At 45.9% G+C, this 25,589-nt stretch overlaps 1 protein-coding gene across 24 annotated transcripts in view; it reads left to right on the top strand.

The window, feature by feature from the left end:
- KIAA1217 (KIAA1217 ortholog) overlaps nt 1-24,270 on the top strand; it is a 561,660-nt gene extending 537,390 nt beyond the window's left edge. For 8 of the 24 annotated variants that reach the window (XM_066383944.1, XM_066383942.1, XM_066383941.1 and 5 more), the window contains 9 exons: nt 3,279-3,726; nt 6,023-6,206; nt 10,837-11,000; nt 11,678-11,839; nt 15,386-15,505; nt 19,229-19,306; nt 19,417-21,000; nt 21,504-21,626; nt 22,307-24,263. In XM_066383944.1, coding sequence (XP_066240041.1) covers nt 3,279-3,726; nt 6,023-6,206; nt 10,837-11,000; nt 11,678-11,839; nt 15,386-15,505; nt 19,229-19,306; nt 19,417-21,000; nt 21,504-21,626; nt 22,307-22,801 — 3,358 coding nt within the window. In that variant the 3' untranslated portion in view covers nt 22,802-24,263. Of the gene's footprint in view, nt 1-3,278; nt 3,727-6,022; nt 6,207-10,836; nt 11,001-11,677; nt 11,840-15,385; nt 15,506-19,228; nt 19,307-19,416; nt 21,001-21,503; nt 21,836-22,306 lie in introns of those variants that run through there. The other 16 variants (XM_066383933.1, XM_066383939.1, XM_066383937.1 and 13 more) reach the window with 11 other exon arrangements.
- The last annotated feature ends 1,319 nt before the right edge of the window (nt 24,271-25,589 follow it).

The raw sequence follows: 25,589 nt of genomic DNA, 5'->3' as shown, positions 1-25,589 counted from the left end.
GGCCCACTGCGGGGCGTGCAGTGGGGCGGGGAGACGTGCTGGGGGGCTTTGGGCTCAATGCGGGGCGTGCAGTGGGGCAGGGAGACGTGCTGGGGAGGCTTTGGTCCCACCTAGAAAAGAAAAACAAACCCCCGTGAGTGCCACAGGCCAGTCACCCTGACTGTCAGTAAAAGTGGGTTGCACTGGAAGAAAGGCTAAAATAAATCAGCTAGATCATCCATGACTTCCATGGAAAAGAAAATTCTTGGCCCTGGCCGGTTGGCTCAGCAGTAGAGCGTTGGCCAGCATGTGGATGTCCTGGGTTCGATTCCTGGTCAGGGCACACAAGAGAAGTGCCCATCTGCCTCTCCATCCCTCCCCTTCTCCTTCCTCTATCTGTCTCTTCCTCTCCCACAGCCAAGGCAAAGTTGGCCCAGGCGCTGAGGATGGCTCCATGGCCTCCATCTCAGGCACTAGAATGGCTCCAGCTGCAACAGAGCAACAGCCCAGATGGGCAGAGCATTGCCCCCTAGTGAGCATGCAGAGTGGATCCTGGTCAGGCTAATGTGGGAGTCTGTCTCTTTCTCTCCCTGCTTCTCACTTCAGAAAAATATAAAGAAAAAGAAAATCCTTGAACTCTATAACCACAGGAAAAGTGCTGACATATGCATGCAGGATTTGTGTTGCCAGTAACACCTTTATAAATGACATCTCATGCACCTTTATATACTCCACTGTTCAGTGACAATCACTCTCTTTTCTTCTCAGCACATTCATGACAGTAGCTTATGTCTGTCTGTGAGCACTTTCTGTGTGTCAGGCACTGAACCAACCCCTTATGTAGACTGGCTCACTTGATCCCAATTGAAACCCTACACGGTAGGCAGTTGTTGTTACTACCTACCTAATGGTAGGTAGACTCTGAGCTTTGAGGAAGTCCACTTGAGGTCAGCGGTGAGGCAGGACAGGACCTGATAGTTGGACTCAGGAGATCAGAGTTCATTGGAGTTATGCTGCCCTCACAGTCCGGCAGTCCCACCTGTCCCAGCCCTTGTTTGGGTGTTAAGGGTATGATAATAAAGACAAGTAGGAGCCTTGCCCTTATGAAAAACTTCCTCTCTCACATGGCAAATAGACAAAACTACCAAAAATGAACCGGATTCCAACAGGGGCAGTCCCTGAGTTTCTAGTTTTTTTAGTAGAACTAGGAAATTGCAGAGACTGTCCCCTTCAGATCTTAGACCAGATTTGAGAGCAAGTCTCAAGCAGAAGTGACATATAAGACCAGTGTCTTAGGAGGATTTTAATCACAAGCTGGAATCGTTTGGTCAGATTTATGAGAGGAATATGTGGTGCAGTTGACTTTCAGATGGATTAGTTACCATAGGAGCAAGTGAGATTTTTCTAGGAACAGTGACCTCAAGAAAGAGCCTCTTTTGAGATGAAAATGTGGTAAGCAGCCATATTGTCACCTGCATAAGTTCCAGGATGCCAAAGGGACCCTGAAGTCAACGGCAGTGCTCCTCCTGCAAAGACCACAGCTGACTGAGCACAGGGAGACATTGGACCTGAATTACATTTTCTTATAGGTTCACTCATTTTAAATGGTCACAGTAAACTTTTTCTTCCAGTACGATAAAAATCTGTTAAAAGAATTCTTCACTAAGCTCTTACCTAAATGTGGTAACCCATCCTCAAAGCCTCGAACAAACCACCCCTGTTAAGGGAAACAGCAGCTGGTGGAGAACACTCTCTTTCCCTTCCCTGAAAACAACGAAAAGAAAACTTCAGAGCCAGCACAGAGTGATGACGCTCAGGGTTTGCCTTATCTCCAGGGAATACAAGTTCTAAAACAAAGATGTGGTTGTATGTTTTGAATGTTATAGGATTCTTTGTCCAGTAAATGCTCAGTGGTCAGAATGGCAAACCCAGATAAGTAACTTTCAGATAAAAATAAAACAAAATTCTACAAAATTCTAGCTGTCATCAGGCTGCCTATCACAAGCCTTTTGTACTATGAATTTTTCCTGCTGTCTGTCCTGTGTGCTGTGCTGCATTCCCCGCTGTGGAGGAGACAGGGATGTGCACAGCCCCCCAAGGGACATGCATATGTACTGATGCCATGGCAGAGAAGACAAAGCAGGTGACAGTCACAGTTCGGAGCAGCTTAGCAGCTTGGGAAGATGCTGAAATATTTTGATATGTATTGAATTTGAGGTGAGGGAAGAAGAACCAAACACATGCCCACTGGACACTTAGAAATGTGGGCTGGAGTTCAGGAAATAGACAGAAGGTGTCCCTGCCTGACTGCGAGGGCGGGGAGGGAAGAAAGGAGGAGTGGTTAGGATCAGAAGTTGCCTTCATGAAGCAGCTTATTAAAGATAGAAGAGCTGGCTTTGGTAGAATGAGGGCAGGGGGGTCCCTGGGGCGTGAAGGGACAGCGGAGGAAAAGTAAACAGCAAAAGAAACGGGAGAGTCACAGTATATAGCATCTCTTTTCAAATAAAAGTGTTTTAATAAGAGGAGAATGAGGGACTAATTAAAAATTATTAGTCAAGTATGTTTCACATTGTCTTACATTAGATCCTAACGACCACCCCTGAGGAACACCTTATCAACATTGTCATCATCATCATTATTATTAAATTCTATAGACAAGTATCTGAGACTCAAAAAAGTGACATTCCCAACATTGTATCAGTAGAATGTGGTGTAGCTGATATTTAGACACAGGTCTGTCTGACCCCAAAAAGCAGCAGAGAATGAGGACTAACCCAGAAGAAAGCCAGCTTTGCAGAAAGTGTGGTCAGGTCCTGGTGGGAAACCAGGTCGCAACAGGCAGAGCCGCGGGAAGAGCAAGCGGAGGGGTCGGAACACAGGCTGCCCTTCCCAGGTGTTCGGCAGCGAAAGGAACAGAGTGTGGGGTCTTGGGAGACTTTCGGGGCTAGAACTCTGCATCTGTGAGTGCTCTCCAGGCCAGGATGGGGTGGAGCAGATGTTGTCAGTGTCATGTGATTACTAGATGTCACCCAAAACAGTGACACAATTGGGTCAGTCAGGCCAGCAATGTTGGACAGCAAAACAGGCTACTGTCTGAGGAAATGACTGAGAAAGCAGCTGCAAGAGATAAGTAGGAGGTAACTCACCAGTGTTGGTGGGTTGCTATGGAGTTTTATAATGTTTTAATTTTGCAACAAAACTTCATCTGGCCTTGGGATGGCACTGCATTCAAGTATATCATAATGAAACGGAAGGTACCTATTGTAATCATTAATGCCGCTCTGCGTGCTTCCTCCTAGACGTGTCACCGATGGGCTCTTGAAAGGTGCAGATGCAGCGCAGGCTGCACAGTATGTCGCCATGGAGAAGGCCACTGCCGCCGAAGTCCTGCAGGGCCAGGAAGAGGCACCCCACGCCCCAGGGCAGCCCCTCCCTGGCACGGGGCTCCCGCGCGACGTGAAGTCGGAGGTGGTGCCCTTGACGGTGCACCATGCACAGAGCTCTCCTGTGGCCATCCAGCCGTCCCAGCTCTCCGCGGCCCTGCTGCTCCCTGCCCAGCACTCTGCAGGGGGGGCCGGCCCCCCCCCAGCCAGCCCTCCAGCTGGCACACAGGAAGCGACCGCAGCTTTGCAGTCATCGCAGGCAACTCCATCCCCACAGATGCCCATGAATGAACAAGCCATGCAGAACTTGTTCATTGAGGAGATCCACAGTGTGAGTGCCAAGAACAGGGCAGTGTCCATTGAGGTAGAGTCCCATTTCCATTTTCATATCACCGTAAAGGAGTGTGCCTCACAGTCCTTTCCCTCGGAGAATTTACATTCTGGCTGTACAGATAATACATACATGTATCAGTTATACTTTTATTTTTAAAAATGTGTGAGGTGAGGTAGTGTTATGATGGTGAGGGTTTAACAATTGGCTCTGGTGGGAGAAGTCCTCATTGAGGCATTTGCCCATTTCTGTCGTGTAAACACTCCCACCATTGCTGATATCACATCACCACAGGGCCTCCAGCGCATGCAGCTGGGAGGACACGGGTGAATCACCATCCTGCTCCTGTGGGAGCGGGCACCAGTGTGCCATGGGTACGTGCAGACCTGGGAGGGTTTGCCACCGATCTTCAAAAACAAGTATAAACTGGGTAAACAGAGAAGGGTGGTGAGGGCATTGTAGGACAGAGTGCTGGGGCAAAGGGACCGTGAGTGAGCCTGTTTGACCTGAACCAGAAAGAGGAGATAAGGCTGCCAAAGCGCCAGAACCAGACCTGGGAGAGTTTGGAGCCCAGCCCAAGATGTCTGCAGCCCAAGATGTCTGCAGTTTACTGTGTGGGTATCAGGGAAAGGCTGCTGCTTGAACCAGTGATAGAAAATGGTGTGTTCTGAAAACTAACCTGGACACCATATCGAGAACTGATTGAGGTGATGGGTCTAGAATTAGGGGAATTGGATGGGAAGTAGTCTCAGAAAAGGAGGCAGGGACAGTAAAAGGGAAGAGGCAAAGCTAGGCCTTCCAGTCACACAATCTTGAGGAAAACGCAGGCTATGCTTTAAATATTTTTTTTATTCAATAGCTAGTGTCTGATCTCAAGTAACACCTTTTCCTTCCCTAGAGCTCTCCTTCCACTCACCCACGGTTTCTCCACTCATTATTGTATCCCCAGAAAGCTGGCCCTGACCATTCCTGCCTCTTGCAAGTCAGACAGGGATAATGTGGGTTTCAAGAGGAGATGACGTCTTATAACTGCTAAGGCCACAGTCATGACAGCTGTATCTCTAAATACTAGGTAGCTGCTCTCTGCTCCAAAGCCAGGGCTGTGCACCTAATCAAGGTCAGCATTTACCAGATGCCCTGGCTGATGAGGGTCCATCATGGTGGGCCCACCGGGTGGAACAGAGAACTGAAAAGACACTTCCTCCTGGGAGGGGATGGATCTGCCATGTAAACATGCCCATATTGAAAGGATATCATGGTGACAACTGTTATGTAACAAATAGCTGCGGAGAACCCGCAGGGTACAGTTCTCATTGTTATTCTGAGTTAGGAGTCGTCCACCTGGGGCTCCACCCCTACCTACATAGTAAGGGGCCTGGGCTTTCCTGCCTGCTCTGCCACTGACAGGTTGACTCCCACTGTGCACCGGCCCCTGATGGCCTCTGGGGCGGGCAGTGCACAGAGACAAAGCCCGTGCCCTCAAGAAACATTACAGGAACAAGTACATGGCAGGTAATAATAAATGCTAGGAAGGATGGTGATGGTGGTGGCCACTGTGTATATGGAGTGACTCCTGGGCAAGTCCTTCAGCTCTCCCAATGTTCTCATGTGTTGATTCAATCAGTGACCTCCTAGGTCACTTCTAATTTTGACATTGCGGAGTCCCACTTTTTCTGGGGTGCTAACATCTGCTCTGCCCTCCTGGAATGATCTGTGCGCCATCTCAGAATCACAAGCAATGTTCCTTTAACAAATGTACAAATATTTAACAATACATTTTACATATTTCTCCCTATTGTAGAACTTGATGGACGTTACAGGTCATCTAAATACCCCAGCCCCATTTTTTAGGTAAGAAAGTGTAGCCCAGGGACCACAGAGCACGTTGACAGAGCAGGAGCTAAGATACGGGAGTCCTTGCTCCTAACTGCACGTTTTGGCGTTTGTTTCTGTTGGAGCAGCTCTACAATGAAGATCCAGTTTAAGAAACAAAAACTTGCTCATAGACAAGCCTATCTGTGTGCCTTTCTAGTTACTGTTGGTAGACATGTGTAATGAGTGCTTAGTCATCATTTATGAGTTTCTGAGCTTGCTTTTCTGAACAAGCATCCCGTGAGCTGAAGTGCAGCCCACGCAGCTACAGAAGATGTAGCGGACAGCACAGGTCAGTCTGTCCGATGGGCCGTGGTCCTCAGCACATCACCCAGAGCATTATTTTACCACCATTTTAACTGGGGGACACTACTCCCACCCAACGGGAAATCTTGGAACAATTATTTCACTTTTTCCCTCTGGTTTTTAAAACTCTTCCCCTGTTGTTTTCCTTCAGAAAGCAGAAAGGAAATGGGAAGAGAAAAGACAAAACCTGGACTACTATAATGGGAAAGAGTTTGAGAAGCTTCTAGAAGAAGCTCAGGCCAACATCATGAAGTCAATTCCAAACCTAGAGATGCCACCAGCCCCAGGCCCACAGCCAAAGGGTGATGCCCCCGTGGACAAGCAGGAACTCACAGGTGAGGCACTGACAGAGCTGTGTGCATGGTTAAACGTGCTGACCAAGCTCTCACTTCTTAAGAATCTTATAAAATTGAAAAATTGGGGGAACAAATCCCTTAGATGGCCCAGACCTCACTACTACTTTCAAATGGTAGCTCTGGCCATAGTGGGGAAACTGTTCTAATTAGGGCGCTAGGGTAGTGCCCAGTGAGGAGGAATGCCGATTCCCTGGCTTCTCTGTTTCATGACAATTGACACTTCGCAGCACCAACTGGGAGAACACAGGGCCTGAGTTTAAAGCAAGAGCTTTTTATTTAGTTGCTGCGGAAAGAACATACCAGCATTTATGAGCTCCTGGGGGGAGGTGGATAGTAGATCATAAGCTGAAATTGCGTTTTCTATTTTGACAGAGAGTCAGAGAGAGGGACAGATAGGGACAGACAGACAGGAAGGGAGAGATGAGAAGCATCAATTCTTTGTTGCAGCCCTCTAGTTGTTTGTTGATTGCTTTTTCATATGTACCTTGATGGGGCGGGAGGGCTACAGCAGAACGAGTGACCCCTTGCTCAAGCCAGCAACCATGGGGTCATGTCTATGATTCCACGCTCAAGCCAGTGACCCTGCGCTCAAGCGGTGAGCTTGCGCTCAAGCTGGATGATACCATGTTCAAACCAGCAACCTCGGGGTTTCAAACCTGGGTCCTCCACTTCCCAGTCCAACACTCTATCCACTGTGCTACTGCCTGGTCAGGCTGAAATTGCAATTTTTTAAAATTAATTTTAATGGGGTGACATAGATAAATCAGGGTACATATGTTCAGAGAAAACATCTCTAGGTTATTTTGACATGAAATTGCATTTTTTAAATTAAAGTTATTCAATTGTGTATTTAACCAACTAAACTGTGGAAGTTAATCATCAATATATCAATACTAATGTAAGTCTCATTTCCATTTTTTAACCCTATAAAAAAGTGTTCCACACCAGCCTTTTCCTCAAAGAACTTACAGTCTGGCTAATACAGATAATACACATATGTGTCAGTTATATTTCTATTAAACATGTATGTGTGTGTGTGTGTGTGTGTGTGTGTGTATGTGTGTATCTATGGATATATCTATATATATATATATAGATATATATATATAGATATATATATATGTAAGATTTTTAAAACTGTAAGTGGGTTGGCCAAATTAAGAGAAAGGGTCATCAGATTAAGAAAAAGGTTAAAAAAAACTCAGCTCACTAAATTTCCATGCTGATAATAAAATTTTGTGATATAATTTTTTACTTGTCACCCAGGGGGTCTCAGAGTCACATTCAATGAGGCCTTGTCCTGCAACTAAAATCGATTGGAAAGGAGTCGCCATCTTACCTTGCATGCTGAGGAACGTGAATGTGGGTGCAGTTTTTAACCACAGTGTATAACCAGTGTCACACTCTCTGGGGTTCTCCAGGGAGCTGCTCTGAAACTCCACTCCCTGGGACCTTCCTCAGTCTGGGCTAAGAGGTGTTTTTGACCTCCTTCCCCACCTGCCAGCTTTGTGAGGCCCGTCTAGGCCCCGAGGGTCAGGCAGTGAGACCGGGGAGGAGAAGCCCAGGGCTGGGCGGCTCTGCTCTCCAGCGAGGCCTTCCTGCTCAGTTCCCAGGGAGACCCTGTGGATGAGACAGCTGCCTCGCTGCATCTCTGTCTCTCCTGATTCGCCTGCATCCTCCCACACCTGGTATTAACTTTGAAATAGAGCCTCCTTGGATGTTTTAGAATTACAAATCAGTTACATACTTAGAATGATAAATAAATTATCATCGTTCCTTCTCCTGACTGCACAACAAAAATAATTACCATTTGTTGACCTCCTTTGGGGTTTTTATTCTTTCAGATTTAAATATATTCACATAAATTATATTTTAAATGACTCCCCAACATATTTTTGCTCACTTAAAATGTTCTTATTGTTGTTGTTTTTATTTGTTTTTAACATAGGGCCTGGTTTCTTCTCAGAAAGAGTCCACTAATGTTTACGTTATCACTAGAAATGTGTGAAGGAGTCATCCAGTATTTGTAAAACTTTGATTTCTATTATTTTCATTTATTTGTCATGGGTGTTATTGTTTTTTATTTTTGTTTATGAATGAGGTAAAGTTCGAAGCTTGGAGTTTTAAAAAATCATTCTGTTTTTCCTTTTATGTAAATTGTCTGAAGACTTAGATAATGGGGAAGGATGGATAAGCTCCCCCTTCAAAAGAAAAAAAACAGTGAAAAATTGGGGCATGGTGGCCTCAGGCAGTGTTTTTTGTTGGAGTTTTGTTTTTTTTTTACAGAGACAGAGTCAAAGAGGAATAAATAGGGACAGACAGACAGGAAGGGAGAGGAATGAGAAGCATCAGTTATTCATTGCGGCTCCTTAATTGTTCATTGATTGCTTTCTCATATGTGCCTTGACGGGGGGGGGGGGGGGGGGGGAGCTACAGCAGACCGAGTCACCCCTTGCTCAAGCCAGCGACCATGGGGTCACGTCTATGATCCCATGCTCAAGCCAGTGAGCCCACACTCACGCTGGCGCCCTCGGGGTCTCAAACCTGAGTCCTCCCCGTCTGATGCTCTATCCACTGCGCCACCGCCTGGTCAGGCATCTCAGGTAGTGTTAAAGCCAAAGTATTCAGAAAGAGGTGTTAAAAAAAACATCCAGGAAAACTATTCAAAACAATTGCAGAGGAGACACTGCACTCAGCTATGAATGCAGCATGGAGGGTTAGAGGGATCCCTGCCAAAGACAGAACTTAGATAGCAAGAGTGGGGAAGGAAAAACTTACCCGACACCAAAAATGGGGGATTCTGGCTAACCGGGATTCTCTGCTAAAACTGTGCTTAGCAGATCAAGGTCAAGGCCTACTAGAGAGGAAGGCTCACAGGAGCTTGAATAATTTGATCAAAGAGGGAGCCTGTCATCAGACCTGAAAGGAGAGAACTAGCCGGTCACCCTGTGCCACTCCATAGAGGGACCAAAATGGAAGTGACCAGCCGGGCCCGGCTGCTGTCATAGAAACCAGCCACGTGGCTGATGCTGCTGGACCCCTGTAATCCAGTGCCCTTATGCATGAGCCAGGAACTATCAAAGACAAATAATCGTGGGCGTGTCACCCTGGTGATTAGCCAAGTCTACCACAACTTTAAATGGGAACTCCTCAAGCGTCTACTTTAAAGAACTGTGTCTCTCCTTTACTCAGAAAGGACTGCAGTCCCTAGAGGGGGGGAGGCCCAGCTGGAAGGGCTGCCCCTGAATTTCTGGTTCTGCTGCTTCAGTGAGCTGCTGAGTAGAGAGTTTATAAAGAGCGTAGGTGAGGAAGGATGGCAACGGGCAGGAATGAGGCTGAGTTTTGATTAAGAAGTGCCTTTTTCTGAGATTTTCCTAGGAAAGGCGAGCAGATGTCTGCATGTCCTTCTCTGTGATGTTAATGCTCATTTATAATTTCCTCTTTACTGCGTTTGCTGTCTCTTCTCCTTAGCAGAGATACTTTTCCAAGCCAGTAACCATGACCAAAATAATCCACTTTCTCCCTAGTTTTGTTTTCTGTGAGCATTTGCCTCTCATTTCCCTCTGCACTTTCCTTGGCCATATTCTACTCTCTAACACACCCCTGTGCAAATCCCTCCTGTTGGGCAAATGAGTTTGTAAAATTTGTATTTTCTGAGTTGCTCACTTTTATTGTTGAAAATGGCTGCTGCTCACATGAAATGGCTGATTACCTTCCTGCTTGGAGGAAGCTTTGTTATGCTAATGTGTGCTGGAGGAGGGTTTTTGCGCCAAAGTTTTAAGAATAAAGAGGAGGAGGAGGTAGGAGGCCATATTTTTGCAGAATGAGAGCAGAGAGGAAGAGTGCTGAACAAGAAGCAACCAAGATGGCAGGTGCTAAAGGAGAAGCCAGTGTGTGCAGAGAGGAGAAGGGAGAAGGTGTGCAGATGGGGAACCAGAGGTGACTGAGCTGGTGGGGGCCTTTGATTCTAGGAAAAACCGGAAAAAGATTCTCCTGGTTGTGGAACCGGAGAACATTTAGGTGCCCTGTGTGTGTTTTCACTTGCTGTATGGGTGCGAGGCTAGAATGAAGGAGTGGCCCACCAGTTTTCGGCTCTGCTGTTCCATTACCACCTGTCCGAATCTCATGGGAACCTGCAGGGGCCTGGCGGTGACGGCGGTGAGGCTGCCGTGCACCTCCCCCTCTGCCGTGCACCCCCCCCCTCTACGCTCCGAGGACGGCTGGTCTTTCTCCCAGTAATACTCAGAGTTTCTGCTTAATAATGACAGCTGCTACTTGCATACTATTTATAATAAGCCAATAAGCACTGTTCTGAGGGCTTTATGTATACATATTATTATTTAATCCTCCCAGCACCCCAGCGGAGAGATTGTTATTATAATACTCACTTAATAGAGGAGAAAATCGAGGCAGAGGGCGGTTAATTAACTTGTGTAAGGTCTTTCCGGGCTGTCAAGCCAGTGGGCTTCAGGGTTTATCCCACTGAGTTTTGCACTGTAGAGAGAATACAGATAATTTTAAGTCAGAATGTATCAAGTGGGCAGAAATACACTGGGCTTTCCGGGCGTCACGGTGAATATAGATTATGTAACAGTGCACTGTTTTCCAGAAGACTCTCCGAATTCAGAGCAGGACTTGGACAGGCTGGGGGGTAAGTCCCCACCTCCTCCGCCCCCACCCCCGAGACGGAGCTTCCTGCCAGGATCGGGGCTCACCACCACCAGGTCGGGCGATGTGATCTACACCAGCAGGAAAGAGAACACCACCCCGAAGGTCAGATGGGTTAAGCCCTGCTGAATGGTCTCTGGGTTCAGATGATGCCCTTAGACAAGGTCCCCTCTTTTCTCATTGAGGTATAGGTAGTGAGGCGAAGAATCAAATAAACTAGATCGTCAGGAAGTGCTGCGGAGGGAAAACCGTCAGCCTGCGTTGCTGGAATCGCCTCCGCACCAGTTTTATCCTCACCTGACTTTCCACTGCAACTGTGTGAGCTGCAAAGCACAAGCTGCTTCCCCCGCAGGTCATCTAAGATTGAAAATACGATGGGAGAGGAAAGCACCAGAAAGGCCACGTGACAGGGGAACGGAGATAGGCTAACATGGTTGCTTAACTTGGACTTAACTTGGCAGGTTTTGTCTTTCATGTTCAATGCACAATTCAAGTTTCAAGGAGAGATCGTATGGGAGAGGGCCTTTCTTAAAGGCACTGGCACTGAGTGTCAAGGAATTACAATTTTATTGTAATTCTTTCCTGAAAGTGGTAGTTTGCATAAACAAAATCTTATACTAAATGCAAGTAACAAAATAGCCCTTCAGCCGGAGTTGAAGCGCTAGGACACCATTTAACTCAGCAGTGAGAAAACATGAGTTCTTGAGATCACTACCTCCTCCCCTCCTCTTACCAGCACCTGGGGGTGTTAAACCAGTGCCTGTGGTTTGAATCTTCCACAGGTAAGCAGTGAAGACATTGGACCAAGCATGCAGGCTAGAGCCACAAAGAGCCCAACAGAGGAGTCTGCTTCCTCCTGGACGCCATCCCCACCGCCTGTCACTACCTGCTCCTCAAAGGACGAGGAGGAAGAAGAAGGAGACAAAATCATGGCAGAACTCCAGGTACGTGGGTGACAGAACTGACTGTGGCTCCTTGCCCCTCCCCCCCAGGGACTCTGTGACTAATCTCCCACAGATTGATCAGCTAGAGAAGGCTGGTGACGAGCCCCTGCCCAGCGAGTATCTGCTGGCCTGGGCCTCCGCTGGGCTCTTGGGGCACCTTTGGGATGTGTGTGAGGAATGACCTTTCCACAAAACAACTGGGAAAGTTTACACAAAACGTCAGTTGCCAGCTTTCTTAGCTCTGGCTGGTAGAATTTGCTTCCCTTTCGGTCAGTCTTAATAGTCTCTGTTTCATTTCAAAAACAATTAAAAGAAAATCAGAAACACCAGCCATGTCTTTTCTTGATAAGGACTAATGAAATCCCACTTCAGGTGGGGTCCATTTTTTGGCTTCAATGTTTAAAACGACTGATTTTTTAAAAGATTTATTTACTGGCTTTTTTAGAGAGGACAGAGAGAGAGAGAGAGAGAGAGGGAGAGAGAGAGAGAGAGATAGGAGCAGGAAGTATCAACTTGTAGTAGTTGCTTCTCATATGTGCCTTGACCAAGCAAACCCAGGGTTTCAAACTGGCGACCTCACCGTCCCAGGTCAGTACTTTATCCACTGCGCCACCACAGGTCAGGCTTAATTGATCTTGAGTCATGTGGCTTCCTTTCGGCTTCTCCTTCGGTGTCAGTTTCATCTTTTCAAATATTCTGAAAAGCTGAATACTTTTATTTCCTATTTTCCTTGCCTGTTTAAGAAATTATTTATTTTTTTAGATTTTTATGTTTTACTTAATTGCCACAGTCTACTCATAGAATTAAGGATGGGATGCAGGAGCTATACCCAAAACTGATCTTATATGGATAGGAATTTGCCCTGGGTGTACATTCTAAGAACTTGACTCATCGAAGACATACACACAATTCTTGGACCACAGTCTGTCCGTAGAGTAAGTATTTCATTTTGACCCATGCTGATTGTAGGATTATTTTGCTTTTCAGCTAGTAAGACCACAACCTTCTTAGGGCTCCACAACATGTTCCCTATTCAGCCGTATACTCATGGTTTTGTGCAGGCCCAAGGACTGCATTCTTCTTTGGGAATTAGGACGTCATTTCCAGTGCTGCTGTCCTGCTCTGCTTTTCATGGTAATCCCTGCCAAAGAGCAGCTGCTTGGGTTTCATAGGGAACATGGAGCTTCTGGTTGATGGTCACATACCTGACCCTTTTGAGCTTCTAAAACTCAGAGACTGGACCAGGACATCCCTTCCACCAATCACACTATTTAAAGGTTTTTGGAATGGCTAGAGGATTTTATTCATAAGAACTCTAGATTTATAAAGTTAGCAACTCATAAAGCAGTCGAGAGCATAGAGGCATCCATTACTGTTACCTGGTGATGAGCCTCTGGCTATTGACCCTGGTGGGTCAAGGCCACTTGCTGCCGGGGGTGGTGCATGTCCAAGATGTGTATGTAGATTCTGGGGCCATTCATTGTAGCATCTGTCTCCAAATTAGGGTGTGAATTGACCATGGCCCAGTTTGGTTCAGATGGATGACAGAGCCCTAGATAATTTTAAATCTGTGCAAGGTGAGCAATTACTAGTAAGCAGGAAGTAGAGATTTTTAGGCTTGTGCATAATCTTGCACTATCCTTTTTTTTTTTTTTTTTTTTTTTTTTTTTGTATTTTTCTGAAGTTGGAAATGGGGAGGCAGTCAGACTCCTGCATGCACCCGACCGGGATCCACCCGGCATGCCCACCAGGGGGCGATGCTCTGCCCATCTGGGGCATTGCTCTGTTGCAACCAGAGCCATTCTAGCGCCTGAGGCAAAGGCCATGGAGCCATCCTCAGCGCCCAGGCCAACTTTGCTCCAATGGAGCTTTGGCTGTGGGAGGGGAAGAGAGAGACAGAGAGGAAGGAGAGGGGGAGGGGTGGAGAAGCAGATGGGCGCTTCTCCTGTGTGCCCTGGCCAGGAATCGAACCCGGGACTCCTGCACACCAGGCCGATGCTCTACCACTGAGCCAACTGGCCAGGGCGCACTAGCCTCCTAAGAAAAGTAATTTATTTGTCTAGCCACTTAGAGCCCATCACTAGAGACTTTCCCTCCATTAAAGTCTGGATGTCTTTGATGCTCTTTAACTGAAAGCTTTGCAAAAGCGAAAGGTCTGGCTTCTGGTTTTATTATTGGCAGTTAAATCATAGTGTTGAGTGAGGTGCTCTAACCCTAACTTAACCAATCCCCATTAGCCAGCCTGCTGGAGTTGGGGCCCAACCTGCTGCCTCAGAAAATTGGCCAATGGCTCTAGTTAGACAGTAACCTCCCAGGCAGGAGAAGGAGCAGCTGCAGCCCCGAGTGTAATTGTGGAACAACTTTCCTGTTCTGTGTCAACCAGCATCATCAGTAAACACAGGCTCCAGAGTCTAACAGCCCGATGGGGTTTGCGGATGGTCTTAGTGAGTGGAGGCCTGGGCATCTCCAGGGCCAGCAAGGAGGGGGCCAGTGTGGCGGGAACGGGGTCAGTGGGGAGTGGGAGGCAGGTTGAGGAATTTCCCAGGCATCAGCGCCCTTCTTATTTTAGGACCAGTGCAGAAATGTTCACTTAGGGAGGGCACGGGCTATTCCTTTTGCCTGTATTTATTTCCAAATGGCAATTTTTGACATTAAGGAAATATGAAAGAGTTATTTGAGATGATTCATTTAAATAAGTGTTTTTTAATTTTGACTACACATTAGAATAGCATAGGGAGTTTTTATAAAAGTCCTACAGCCCAGAAATTCCAACTTAATTTTTCTCTGGGAGCCCTGGGTAATAGTATTAAAAGAAATAGGTGGTATGTTGCAAACCTCTGAACGGGTTCTTGGGTTAGCATTGTCCTGCTCTCGCCATCACACTAGTGCTCCCGTCTGTCCCGTAGAGCCGGCCTGTGCTTCCTCTCTGAGTTCACGTGAGTCAGTGTGGGCTCCTGTAACTAGTTTTCAGAGACAAGTCTGGAGCTCAGGCAGCAGGAGGCCCCTCAGAATCACATGGTGCTTTATTCTCAATGAGCCTCCGAGCACATCAGAGCCTGAGCGCCTGTGACTGTGTCAGACAGTGCATTGCTAAGGCTTACTTTCATCTCAAGTTTTAAGGATCTGTAATATCTTGTGCCCTTTTTTTATGTTATCAATTTAAAAAAATGAGTCTGATAAAAAAGTGAAGAAAAAAGAAAAGTTTCTTGTTTTGTTTTCATTCATCTACATATTCCATATTTTGAAAGATCAAAACAAGAAGCCCTAATAACAATAAGCCTTAACAGAAATAAGCACAAATCAGGTTCATCCAGGACAGGAAAAAAGGGCTGTGTCCTTGTATCTTGGTGTGGCCCAGAAGTCCGACGCCTTGTGCCAGGCCCTCCCCTCCCCGGCTCTGGGGGCCTGAGGCCAGAAGGGAGCAGTTTCCAAGGCGCTGCCTGGCCGCCTGCTGTGATCCGCGGACAGGCCCTGGTGGGTCTCCACACCTGCATTTACTCCTCCTACACTTGGAACCCTGTTAACCTCAGTATTTTAATTCCTTAGGCATTCCAGAAGTGTTCCTTTATGGATGTAAATTCAAAAAGTCATGCTGAGCGGTCCCGGGCTGACAGTCACGTTAAAGACACTAGGCCGGGGGCCACAGTCTCACCCAAGGAGAAGAAGGTAACGTGGCAATGACACATCTGCCACATGGTCCACAGCCCTTCTTTCCTCGCTCTGACGCTAACACCGCTCCTGCGCCTGTCATCTGTGCCTTCTCTCTTTCTCTCCCCTTAAAAAACAACTAGTGGAGACACAGGTTTGGGTTTAGTTCAGAGATAACTGGTGAGGTTTTATGGGCGGATTATTTGCAGAATCAAAGTATTATCTTGCCAAACTAAAGAATATATACCTTTAAAGACTTTCTAGAATGACTCTTACAAAAAGAAAAAGAAACACTACCAAGTATGTAGCACTTTTTCTAATTTTTAATATATCTCGGGACCAAAAACAACATCCTAAACGTGTGAAAGCACTTGACTCCAGAGAGAACACAGGGCAGAGCTGCATTCCCACCACCGTCTGCAGGGGGTCCTCATGGAAACGGATACATAGGTATTTGCACACATTTAAAGATGCCAAACAGAATACAGAATGTTCTTAAGTATTACAAATTCTCAAAGTGTACCTTCCAAGAGAATAAATTTGGTGTAGTTTTAATGGCATTCGATTGGCTTCAAAACTACTGTCCAGGCTTTGGAACCAAGTTCATTGCTGTTACCTGAGTACGTCAGGGAAAGGACAGGAGTCTGAGTGTTGGAGCTTCAACATGAAGTTAGACTTAGAGCTTTTATAATTTTTGGATTACAGGGCCAACTTATTTGAATGAAGCCTCTTTCTAAATTTAGGATAGAAAGCTCATCATGACAAACTCAAGCCTAATAACATTTTTCACTAGAATTCAGAGGTTCTAGCTCCCCTTAAATAAAGGCAAACACATCTGCCAGCCCCATTGCTGCTCCAGTGGGTGTCTGCACAGTATAAGTCAGCTCACGAAGAAGCCAACGAACAACCAATCAGCAGTCATTCCAACCCAGCCCTTCAAGAGACACCAGCCTGGTGCTAACAGTCCCCGCCGAGAGGCCAGGCCAAGGCCGACCTGCTCCTCCCCAGCGCAAAGCCACCATCGAGCCCTGTGTGAATTGAGTCTGCACACAACTGACCTATGAGCCATTACCCAAGCAACGTGGGATCTCGGTACACCATGAGAGATTACGAGGTTGTTGTTGATAAAGCTTTCTTATGAAGAAAACCTCCTACAAATTTAGACTGAATCCATGGCATCACATTGGAAATACATTGCTTTTTCAGTGTTCGAAATTTCCGTATGTGGCTTTATTAAAACCAAAGTAGGGAGCCCCTAGCACATTTGAGTTACATGGCATTTTGGAGTCAATATAACTATTTTTAACACTGGGAACTGGGTACTACTTGAAGATTCCTCTAGAGACAGTCATCTCATTGTAGAATTTTGCTAATGGGCGTGAAGTTTTTTTCCTAGTGATTAGAAATCCAAAGCCCATTGACCTTTTTTCTCTTGGTTAAGGAGCCATCAGATAATAATAGGCAGGTCTGACCAAGTGCCCGACACTGGCTTTAATCACAGGTGCTTAATTCTGGATAATTATACTCAGTAGGTTGATCCACTTCATAATATCAGTATCAGACTATCAGTATCAGACTGATATGTGATTATATACAATATGGGTGTCAGACTTGTCCCCAAATTGTTGTCATTATTAACCTCTCCCTGGGCTATTCATCTTCTTTTTTATATTAATCAATTGTTTTTTTTAATGTTTTCTTAAAATGTTTCTCCTGTCATCATGAAGCATTAGCCTCGTACTTGACTTTTATGCAATTTTCCTATAATTGTGTCTCTAATTTTGGTTTATTGCTCATATCCATATTGAGCCCACTTCCCTGGTTGTCTGAACAATCTGTATCTCCAGGCCCATAAATAGATATTCATGAGGCTAGTTAGCTTTCATGCCATCTTGATTCTCGAGAAATCATCATGACATTACGTGACAGTTGTGACCATGGTACTCTGAATGAAATTAGTGCACTTGCTTTGACACATGCACCCTTTTTCCTAGCCCAGTAATAAAGTGGTAGGTCCCATGAACCCTGAACTTGACATCTTTATATTAATGACTTTCCACTCCATATTCCTGCTGCTAGATCTGCTTTAAAATACATCTCATATGGTGGCATTCCAATTATTTAATGATGGGTATGACACGGACCCTGATCGATCGGAACCGGAGCCAGTCCCCCCCACACACCCGTGAACAGGCCCAGCAGAACAGCAGCTGTGTGGCCAGTTTCTTCCCCGACTCAGGGTAAATTCTCACTCAGGCCCTAGCATGCTGACTCTTTAGTTCAACTTGAAACCTTAGGCAGAAACCTCACCTGTTTTTTTATTAAAGCCTTTTATTTGGTGTACTAGTTGTTTAATAATCAAATTTAAAATCCCTGAAAAGATGTTATTGTCATTCGACTGCAGCAGCTAAATCATCGCCCTTGTCGGGGGCCTCGTTGGGGTGGGAGGATGTTCACCTGGCAGCGGGCTGGCTCGTGCACCTTGTATCTTGTGGGATCTTTCCGCGTGATTAACAGCGACTTTGTTGTTTGTGTGTTGTTTCTTCAATGTGTATGAACATTCTTTCCATGTTTAACCAGGGTGGTAGGTTTGCTCTGGGTTGACTTTGACGGGGCTTGGGTTATTGTGCTTTGTTTTGTTGTCACTGCTGTAACCAAACCTCCTCCTTGGGATTGTGGCCCCGGCCTGCTAAAGTGACCTTTTCTTCTTGGGCCTCTGCAGCAAGAAGAAAGGACAGCAGTGCCCTGGAGGTGACAGGGCCTGGCTAGCGTTAGTGTTGACAGGGCCCCTGGCTGCTAGAAGGGCCACGTGGGAAAGGGCCCACCTCCAGTGGAGCCGTCTCCATTCCTGGCCTCCCTGCTAGGTGCTGTGTTCCGAATGTTGATGAGAGCCCCAGAGTGTGTCTGCTCTGCATCAGAGAGTACAGTCTAAACCATGCTGTTCCAGTCCTCATTCTAGCCTCAAATAATCTATTTTCTAAATGTTTACATGATATTCTAGCAGCATTATCACATTAAATTTGGTTTTGATCTTCTTGGTATGATTACTTTGAAGGTTGTTTTGACACTTCCTTGGCAAGGGCAAGTACAAGCTGTGAGTACGTTTCAATCTGTCATTTGAAAAAGAATGAAAGAGAATGTTTCGTTTTTTTTTTCATTAGTACCACACCCAACTAATGCAGATGTCCTTATAGGATGCTTTCCATAAACAAACTGAGAGGACTGGAACACTAGCTGGAAGGGACAGGGAAAGTCTGCGGGGCTAGATCTCAGTGTTGAGCAGGGAACCAAGGCCCGGAGAGGTGGCAGGACTTGCCTGAAGTAATGCAGTTAAGTGGCAGGTCTGGGTTAGAATGAGAGTCTTCTGCCTGCTGGGACATTGTGCTTGCTACAATATCACACCATTCTGGTTCTAGCTTCTGCTTAACTCACTATCAGATGTTGAAGAGAGGACATGTGCATCCAAAATTAGTCCCTTAACTCCTCCCTCCCCCACCAAATTTGAAATTCTTGAAATATTTTGCCAATTGAGATTTTTATCTTGTGCAAACACAGGGAATGTTTTTGGAAGTTGGCAAACAGAACAGCCCAGGGTAAACAGAGCTATAAGCTTTGGGCTGGTGTGTACAGATGTGGTTGGCCCGCATGTTTTGGAAGAATAATTAAAGAAACAGTTTAGTTATAGTCCACTTTGGGGGGATGCAGTCTTGTGGAGTAACATGTCCTACACTATTCTACCAGAATTTGGAATTTTTCCATGAAGACATACGGAAATCTGATGCTGAATATGAAAATGGCCCCCAAATGGAGTTCCAAAAGGTGAGTTCCCCAGCTCTGTGTTCCAGCTGATACCATGCATATGAATCACCTTCCCTGCAGGTGCATTCCTGATTAACTGTGTGCTTCCCCTCCTCCACTCTTCCTCTCAGGTCACTGCGCAGGCTCTTAAAGCTGATGACCATCCTAAGTGGGAAAAAGGAATGGAGAATAGTATTTCTGAGGCGTCAAGAACATCAGAATATAAAGCTGACATCTTCATGAAGAAAAATTCCATATCCAATAAGAGCAGGAACTACTCCCAGAAAAATGTGTCCAAGGTCAATTCCGGTTTCCCTGGCGTGACTTCATTAGAAGATGAAATTCACAAAGGGCCTAAAATCTCAGGACTGCAGCACCCTACATCTGACACTGAGAATCAGAAGATAAATTATGGAAAGACAAAAGAGATGAGTCCACAAGGTCAAGAAAATGCAGATAAGTGTTCTCTGCTCTCTCTCACTAGATCAACTGAATTGAGTATTTGTGATGTCAAAACTCAAGATCAAGAGGTTCCAGTGACAGAGTTTGACCAAGTTGTGCTAAGGCCCAAGGGGGTGTGGCATACTAATGCGAAACCTAACGAGGACAGGGAATCAACACCAAGTTCTCCCACCGAAGAAAATGTACCCACGGACAACATTGCCTTCATGATCACCAGGACTGCGGTCCAGGTCCTCTCTAGCGGGGAGGTCCGCGACATAGTGAGCAAGAAGGGGGAGGATGTGCAGACTGTGAATATAGATGCCAAGAAAGAGACACTGTCCCAACGAGAAGGGACTGAAAGTGAAGAGCCAGTCGTGTGCCTAGACAAGAAACCAGTCATCATTATTTTTGACGAACCCATGGACATCCGGTCTGCCTACAAGAGGCTTTCAACCATATTTGAGGAATGTGACGAGGAGTTAGAGCGAATGATGACAGAGGAAAAGATAGAGGAGGAGGAAGACGAGGAAAATGGAGACGCTGTGGTCCAGAATCACACTTCCCAAAAGTTTCAGAAAGTGGCGCCAGGCCCTGGCTCGGGACCGCAGGCTGAGGGTCAGTTACAGCCGCATTTCCTCTCAGATGACACGAAAGTATCAGAAAGACGGGCAGTGAGTAAGGCCGAGCTAACCACGTGCAGCCACACAGACTCTGCAGGTTCAGAAGGCAGGGGTGACGTTGCCTATGACCAATTTGACAGCCCCAAGAAGAAGTTTAAGTTCAAATTCCCTAAGAAGCAGCTCGCTGCTCTGACTCAGGCAATCCGCACAGGAACCAAAACAGGGAAGAAGACCTTACAGGTGGTGGTCTACGAGGAGGAGGAGGAGGATGGCACCTTGAAGCAGCACAAAGAGGCTAAGCGATTCGAAATCACCAGGTCCTCTCAACCCGAAGACAGCCCCCAAAACAGGCTCAGGAGACAAGAGCAGCCCGGCCTAGAAAACACGTCTTCCATTTCGAGAACCGATGAAATTAGGAAAAATACCTATAGAACGTTGGACAGCCTGGAGCAGACCATTAAACAGCTTGAAAATACGATCAGTGAAATGAGTCCCAAAGCCCTAGTTGATACCTCAGGTTCTTCCAGCAGTGATTCTGTGGCCAGCTCCTCCCCCGTAGCCCGGGAGGCCTCTCCCCAGTCCCCGCTAGTTCTGGAAGAAGCTCCCACTGCCCTAGAGCCCCCTTCAACAATACCTTCAGCTTCACGTAAGGTATCTTGGTCTGATGGAAAATGAAAAGACCCAGCTGCTTTCTTAAATCTGCCATAATCACCATTAGCAAAAGGTGTCTTGTGATTTACTTGCTTCCTGCCAGGTGGCTCATTTTTTTTTCTTGTCTGTTTGCCTTGATAGCTTTCTCACACCTTCTCCCTCACCTTCAAAACAACAACTAGGTGTCTAACAGCTAATTGACTCTGTTTTTACCTCTGCTGCTGATCGGTGTTGGGTAAACTGCAAGGATGCCGGGCATCCATTTCCTGTTGAAATGGTTGCTTTGATACTCACATTAAAATCAGTTTGATCAGTAGTGGGGCAGTTTATTCTGTTTGATTCTTGGAATTAACCCCAGTGGTGTCTTCTGATGTCCTAGATCTGTCCTGCATGTAGGGCTGTGGCTTCTCACGTTGAGCTCTCTGCACACGGTGGGGCAGCTGAGTGCTAATCCACTCACGGTTTTTCCCCTCTCGTCCCCTTCTTGCCGCTTTTCCCCACAGGCCCCCAGTGGGACCCCGCAGATGAGCAGGATGCCAGTCCCCATGAGTGCCAAGAACCGACCCGGAAGCCTGGACAAACCCAGCAAGCAGACCAAGCTGCAGGATCCCCGCCAGTATCGTCAGGTAGTTTTACCTTAAGCCCAGTTTTGGATGGACACTCTTACGGTTCAGAAGCAAGATACTGACTTAGTTTATACCAAAAAATGTGTTTTCCTTGTAAGCTATGGTTTATGTAGACTTCTTGGATCTGGGGGCATGAAAAAAGTCTAAAAACCTCTGTTGAATTTTTCACCACGCTTTTGCATGCCTGCAATAAAAACCTTTTACATTGTGACTCCAAAGTTTAACCATTAACCCAGGCTGCCACACGTTGGCTTTTTTTTTTTTTTTTGGTGAATGTAGTGGTTCATCAGAATGCCTTGAGAAACCGAGCCAGACAAACCTGTTATTGAACTGTCCTGAAAGTCACCCATACTAACGCCTATGTTGAGTGCATTGCATTAGAGGCACATTAACTCTCCGCCACCGTGCCCCACCCCACCCCAGTAAGGACCCAGACGCATGCCTGACCCAGCACCCAGAAATGGTCCTCCCTTGCCCCTGTTCTGCACATCCTCTGCTCTTTCCTGTGGGGTTTCCACCAGGTCCAGCACAGCACAGCAAGACTTAGCTCAGGCCTTGAACTGGTTTGGTTTAGTTTGGAGTCTTTTATTTATTCTCAGATGGGCTGTGTTGCCAGACCCTGTGGAGTGATCATGTTACCAGCTTTCTGACAAACTGTCTCCCACCATCTTTATTTGCAGGCTAATGGAAGTGCTAAGAAAGCTGGTGGGGACTGTAAGCCTACTCTCCCCTCCTTACCTGCTTCTAAGATTCCAGCCCTTTCTCCCAGCTCTGGGAAGAGCGGTTCTCTGCCCTCTTCTAGTGGTGACAGCTCTAACTTCCCTAACCCAGCTGCTTCTAAATCACCGGTTACTGCTAACTCTCTCAGCCCCCAAACAGGACGCCCTGCTCCCTCTGCCTCCCATATCCCCTCTGTCTCTAATGGTTCCTTAAAGTTTCAAAGCCCCACTCATACAGGTAAAGGTCACCATCTTTCATTCTCACTGCAGACTCCCAATGGCCGAGCAGCCCCTCCTTCCTGCGCCTCCTCCCCCCCCTCCCCCGCCTCCCCCTCCGCACAGAGTCAGGGTGCCAGGGGCATCAGGACCATCCACACTCCTAGCCTCACCAGCTACAAGGCACAGAATGGAAGTTCAAGCAGAGCCGCCCCGTCCACAGCAAAGGAAACCTCTTAAAAGCCAAATCCTATTAGGCACAAGTTGGAGTTACGTTTAAAAATTCAAAAAAGTTTTAACAGTCTCTAACAACTTATTTTCACAAAGAGTGTAACATATTGCTGTACTGTTTGAGGTTTAATGCTAACTATGTGCTAAATACTGAATTAATAGATTTCAGTAAAGCTTGTTTGGTTTTTTTTTTTTAATGTTGCTGTTGTAATTACAGAGTGTTAACTGTCTGTGGAATACCTGTTAAATGAAGTGAGCAGGTGTGACAGAGAAGAGTGACCAGAGAGAAGGGTTGTGTGTGAGACAGGATAAAAATGTATCCAGCATATAAAACGTATGATTCCAGAATAGTAGTATGTTTTGTATAAAAATATTTTTCATTACGGAGACTAGATGTGAACAGAAAAATACACAAGTGTGACTATACGAATTATAAAACAGATATATATATATAATATTTCCTTTTATTTTAGTGTTATTTAGCTTTATTACAGATTTCTATTTTTGTCAAAACTTCATGGTTCCTTTCAAGATCTTTTTTGCCAAAACATTTTGATACTGTAGCATTGTACATTTTGAAAGTCGTGTGCTAGACAGTAAGCCAGTGAACTTCTGCACAGGCCAACCCAGGGCATATGTAGAAAGCAATTTATCAACCAACTGCACTGCCATGGACATCATGTATAGTAATTTTCCAGCCCAAGCAAGTTAGCTTTCTTCGCATTTCTTTTTTTCTTTCTTTCTTTTTTTTAACATATTGGGATTCTCTAGTTGTTTTCTTTACAGTATCTAATCCATTCCTTTGTTTTCTGAGACCCAGAAACCCACGCTATTACATTGTGGATTTTAAAGTGTATACTTCCGTACTGTTCTATAAACTGATAAACTCTTGTAAATATATAAATAGACACAAAATACTGTATGCGACAACACATAGAGTAGTTTTCCCACACCAAAGTTAATTTTTATGCATGCTATAAAAATATATGTTGGGATAGGCAGAAATGGGACTACCCATACATTTTTTAAAAAGCAACAAGTTTGCACAGCTAGAGTGTTTTTGTAAATAACTGTATTTGTATACCACAGTCCTATAATATCAGAACTATAAGCAGAGACTTTGCAAGACTAAATAAAGGGCTGCATGCTTATTATTTTTTGTACCTTGTTACTATAGCTACTTCCTAGTCAAAGAGCAAAACATAACTGTTACCAAGCTAAACGGTTTGGGCATCGAGGGCATTATAAGTAACATGTGCCCAGCCACAAACTGGTAGTCTGGAAGCTCTGGGTGACTCCTGATGAGTTCTCAGTGAACTCACTGCAAGTGCGGTACCTTCTGACGTAACCTGCTGACTCTTCTCTACGGCTCCTCGAGGTTTGACTAACAGAAAGCAAAGCTGGCCACAGGGGCTCCACCTTCACTTCCCAGAGGAGCTCTTCCTGCCCTCTCTTTCCTGTTGGAATTCCAGTAGAAGCAAAGCAGAAATAAAATGTGTTTATCACTAGGATTTTTTTTTTGAGTTCTTAATTTTAAAAAATATTCATGGTCTAGAGGGAAATATGCTCACTAGCATCACACTGTTTTCCTTTAAAAAATAGGGATAGACATTAGTGAAAACTGTACCAAGATTATGAGTTGGGTACAAGTGCAATCTCAAGAACCCTCCTATCATTTTTTGCCTCCAAAATATTTAACTTGGTGGTTTCATGTGAAATGCAGGCTTTATTATTACTTGAGCACCCAGCTACTAGTGTTCATAACCTGTGGGCTTACTGAGCTGGGATACCTTCATTGGTGGTATTTTATCATTTCTCCACTCGTTACAGTAATTATAATCACATGTTTTAGGTAGCACTCAGGATATTTTATACGCTTTAGGTATAAAAAGCACCTGCATTTCAATCTCATCCCATAATTGACTCAGCAGCTGTATTGTTGTAAGTCTACATAGCAGCTCTTTCATGCAGGTTGATTTGTTCCTGTTTGCCCATAGCTGAGACTTCATGGTAAGCAGCTGCACAGCAGATACGGTTCACACTTTCATGTAACTTACCACTGCCCAGAGCGCTGGAAGGATGGACAGGTGGTGATGGTTAACTTTAGCCCATGTAATGAAAGAAAGAACGGGCAAGGGAAACTCAACACAGCCCCTGCCTGAGACCCAGCAGACTGCTGCCCACCTCCTCAGGAAACTGGAGGGAGGGAATCAGGTGGGCACAACTGCCTATGACAACAAGGAACAAAAAGGCACACCAGTTCCTTTAACAGCAGAAGTGGGAGACGTTCCACAGGATGAGCTGCTGGAGTTTTAGATTTTCTTAAAATGCTATTAGCAGATTCTCGCTACATTATCTTTAAAGCTCATCATTCAACTAACACGTTGTTTATCTGAAAAGATTCTCAGAAGTAAATAAACCACAAGGGCTTCTCAGAGTCATTCAACAGTCTGTCATCAGTGCTGCCGGCTGCTGTGCACTCATAGGCATGTCTCTGTTTTCTCACCAGTTAATGGAGAATGAGATGGTTAGAAAATTCCTAAGGCAGAACCTGACACGCACTGAGCACTTGGCAAAGGTTAGGGTCGCCGTCTTCGTCACTGTCACTGCTACCGTGATGACCCGACCTTGTTCCTACCCCTGAGAGGCCTCCAGTCCAGTGGGGCAGGGCGGCACACAGAGGTGGGCAAAGCGGTCAGGCAGGGCAGTGGTTTCCTGGAGGTAATGTCATATGGCTCTTGCCAGCACAGTACAGAACTTGTAACTGTGTGAAGAGGCTGCTTTGCTTTTAATACTG

This window comes from Saccopteryx leptura, chromosome 5, assembly GCF_036850995.1.
Source record: "Saccopteryx leptura isolate mSacLep1 chromosome 5, mSacLep1_pri_phased_curated, whole genome shotgun sequence".
Taxonomy (NCBI): domain Eukaryota; kingdom Metazoa; phylum Chordata; class Mammalia; order Chiroptera; family Emballonuridae; genus Saccopteryx; species Saccopteryx leptura.
Note: the sequence above shows the minus strand (reverse complement) of the source record. Positions and strands in the feature narration are given on the sequence as shown.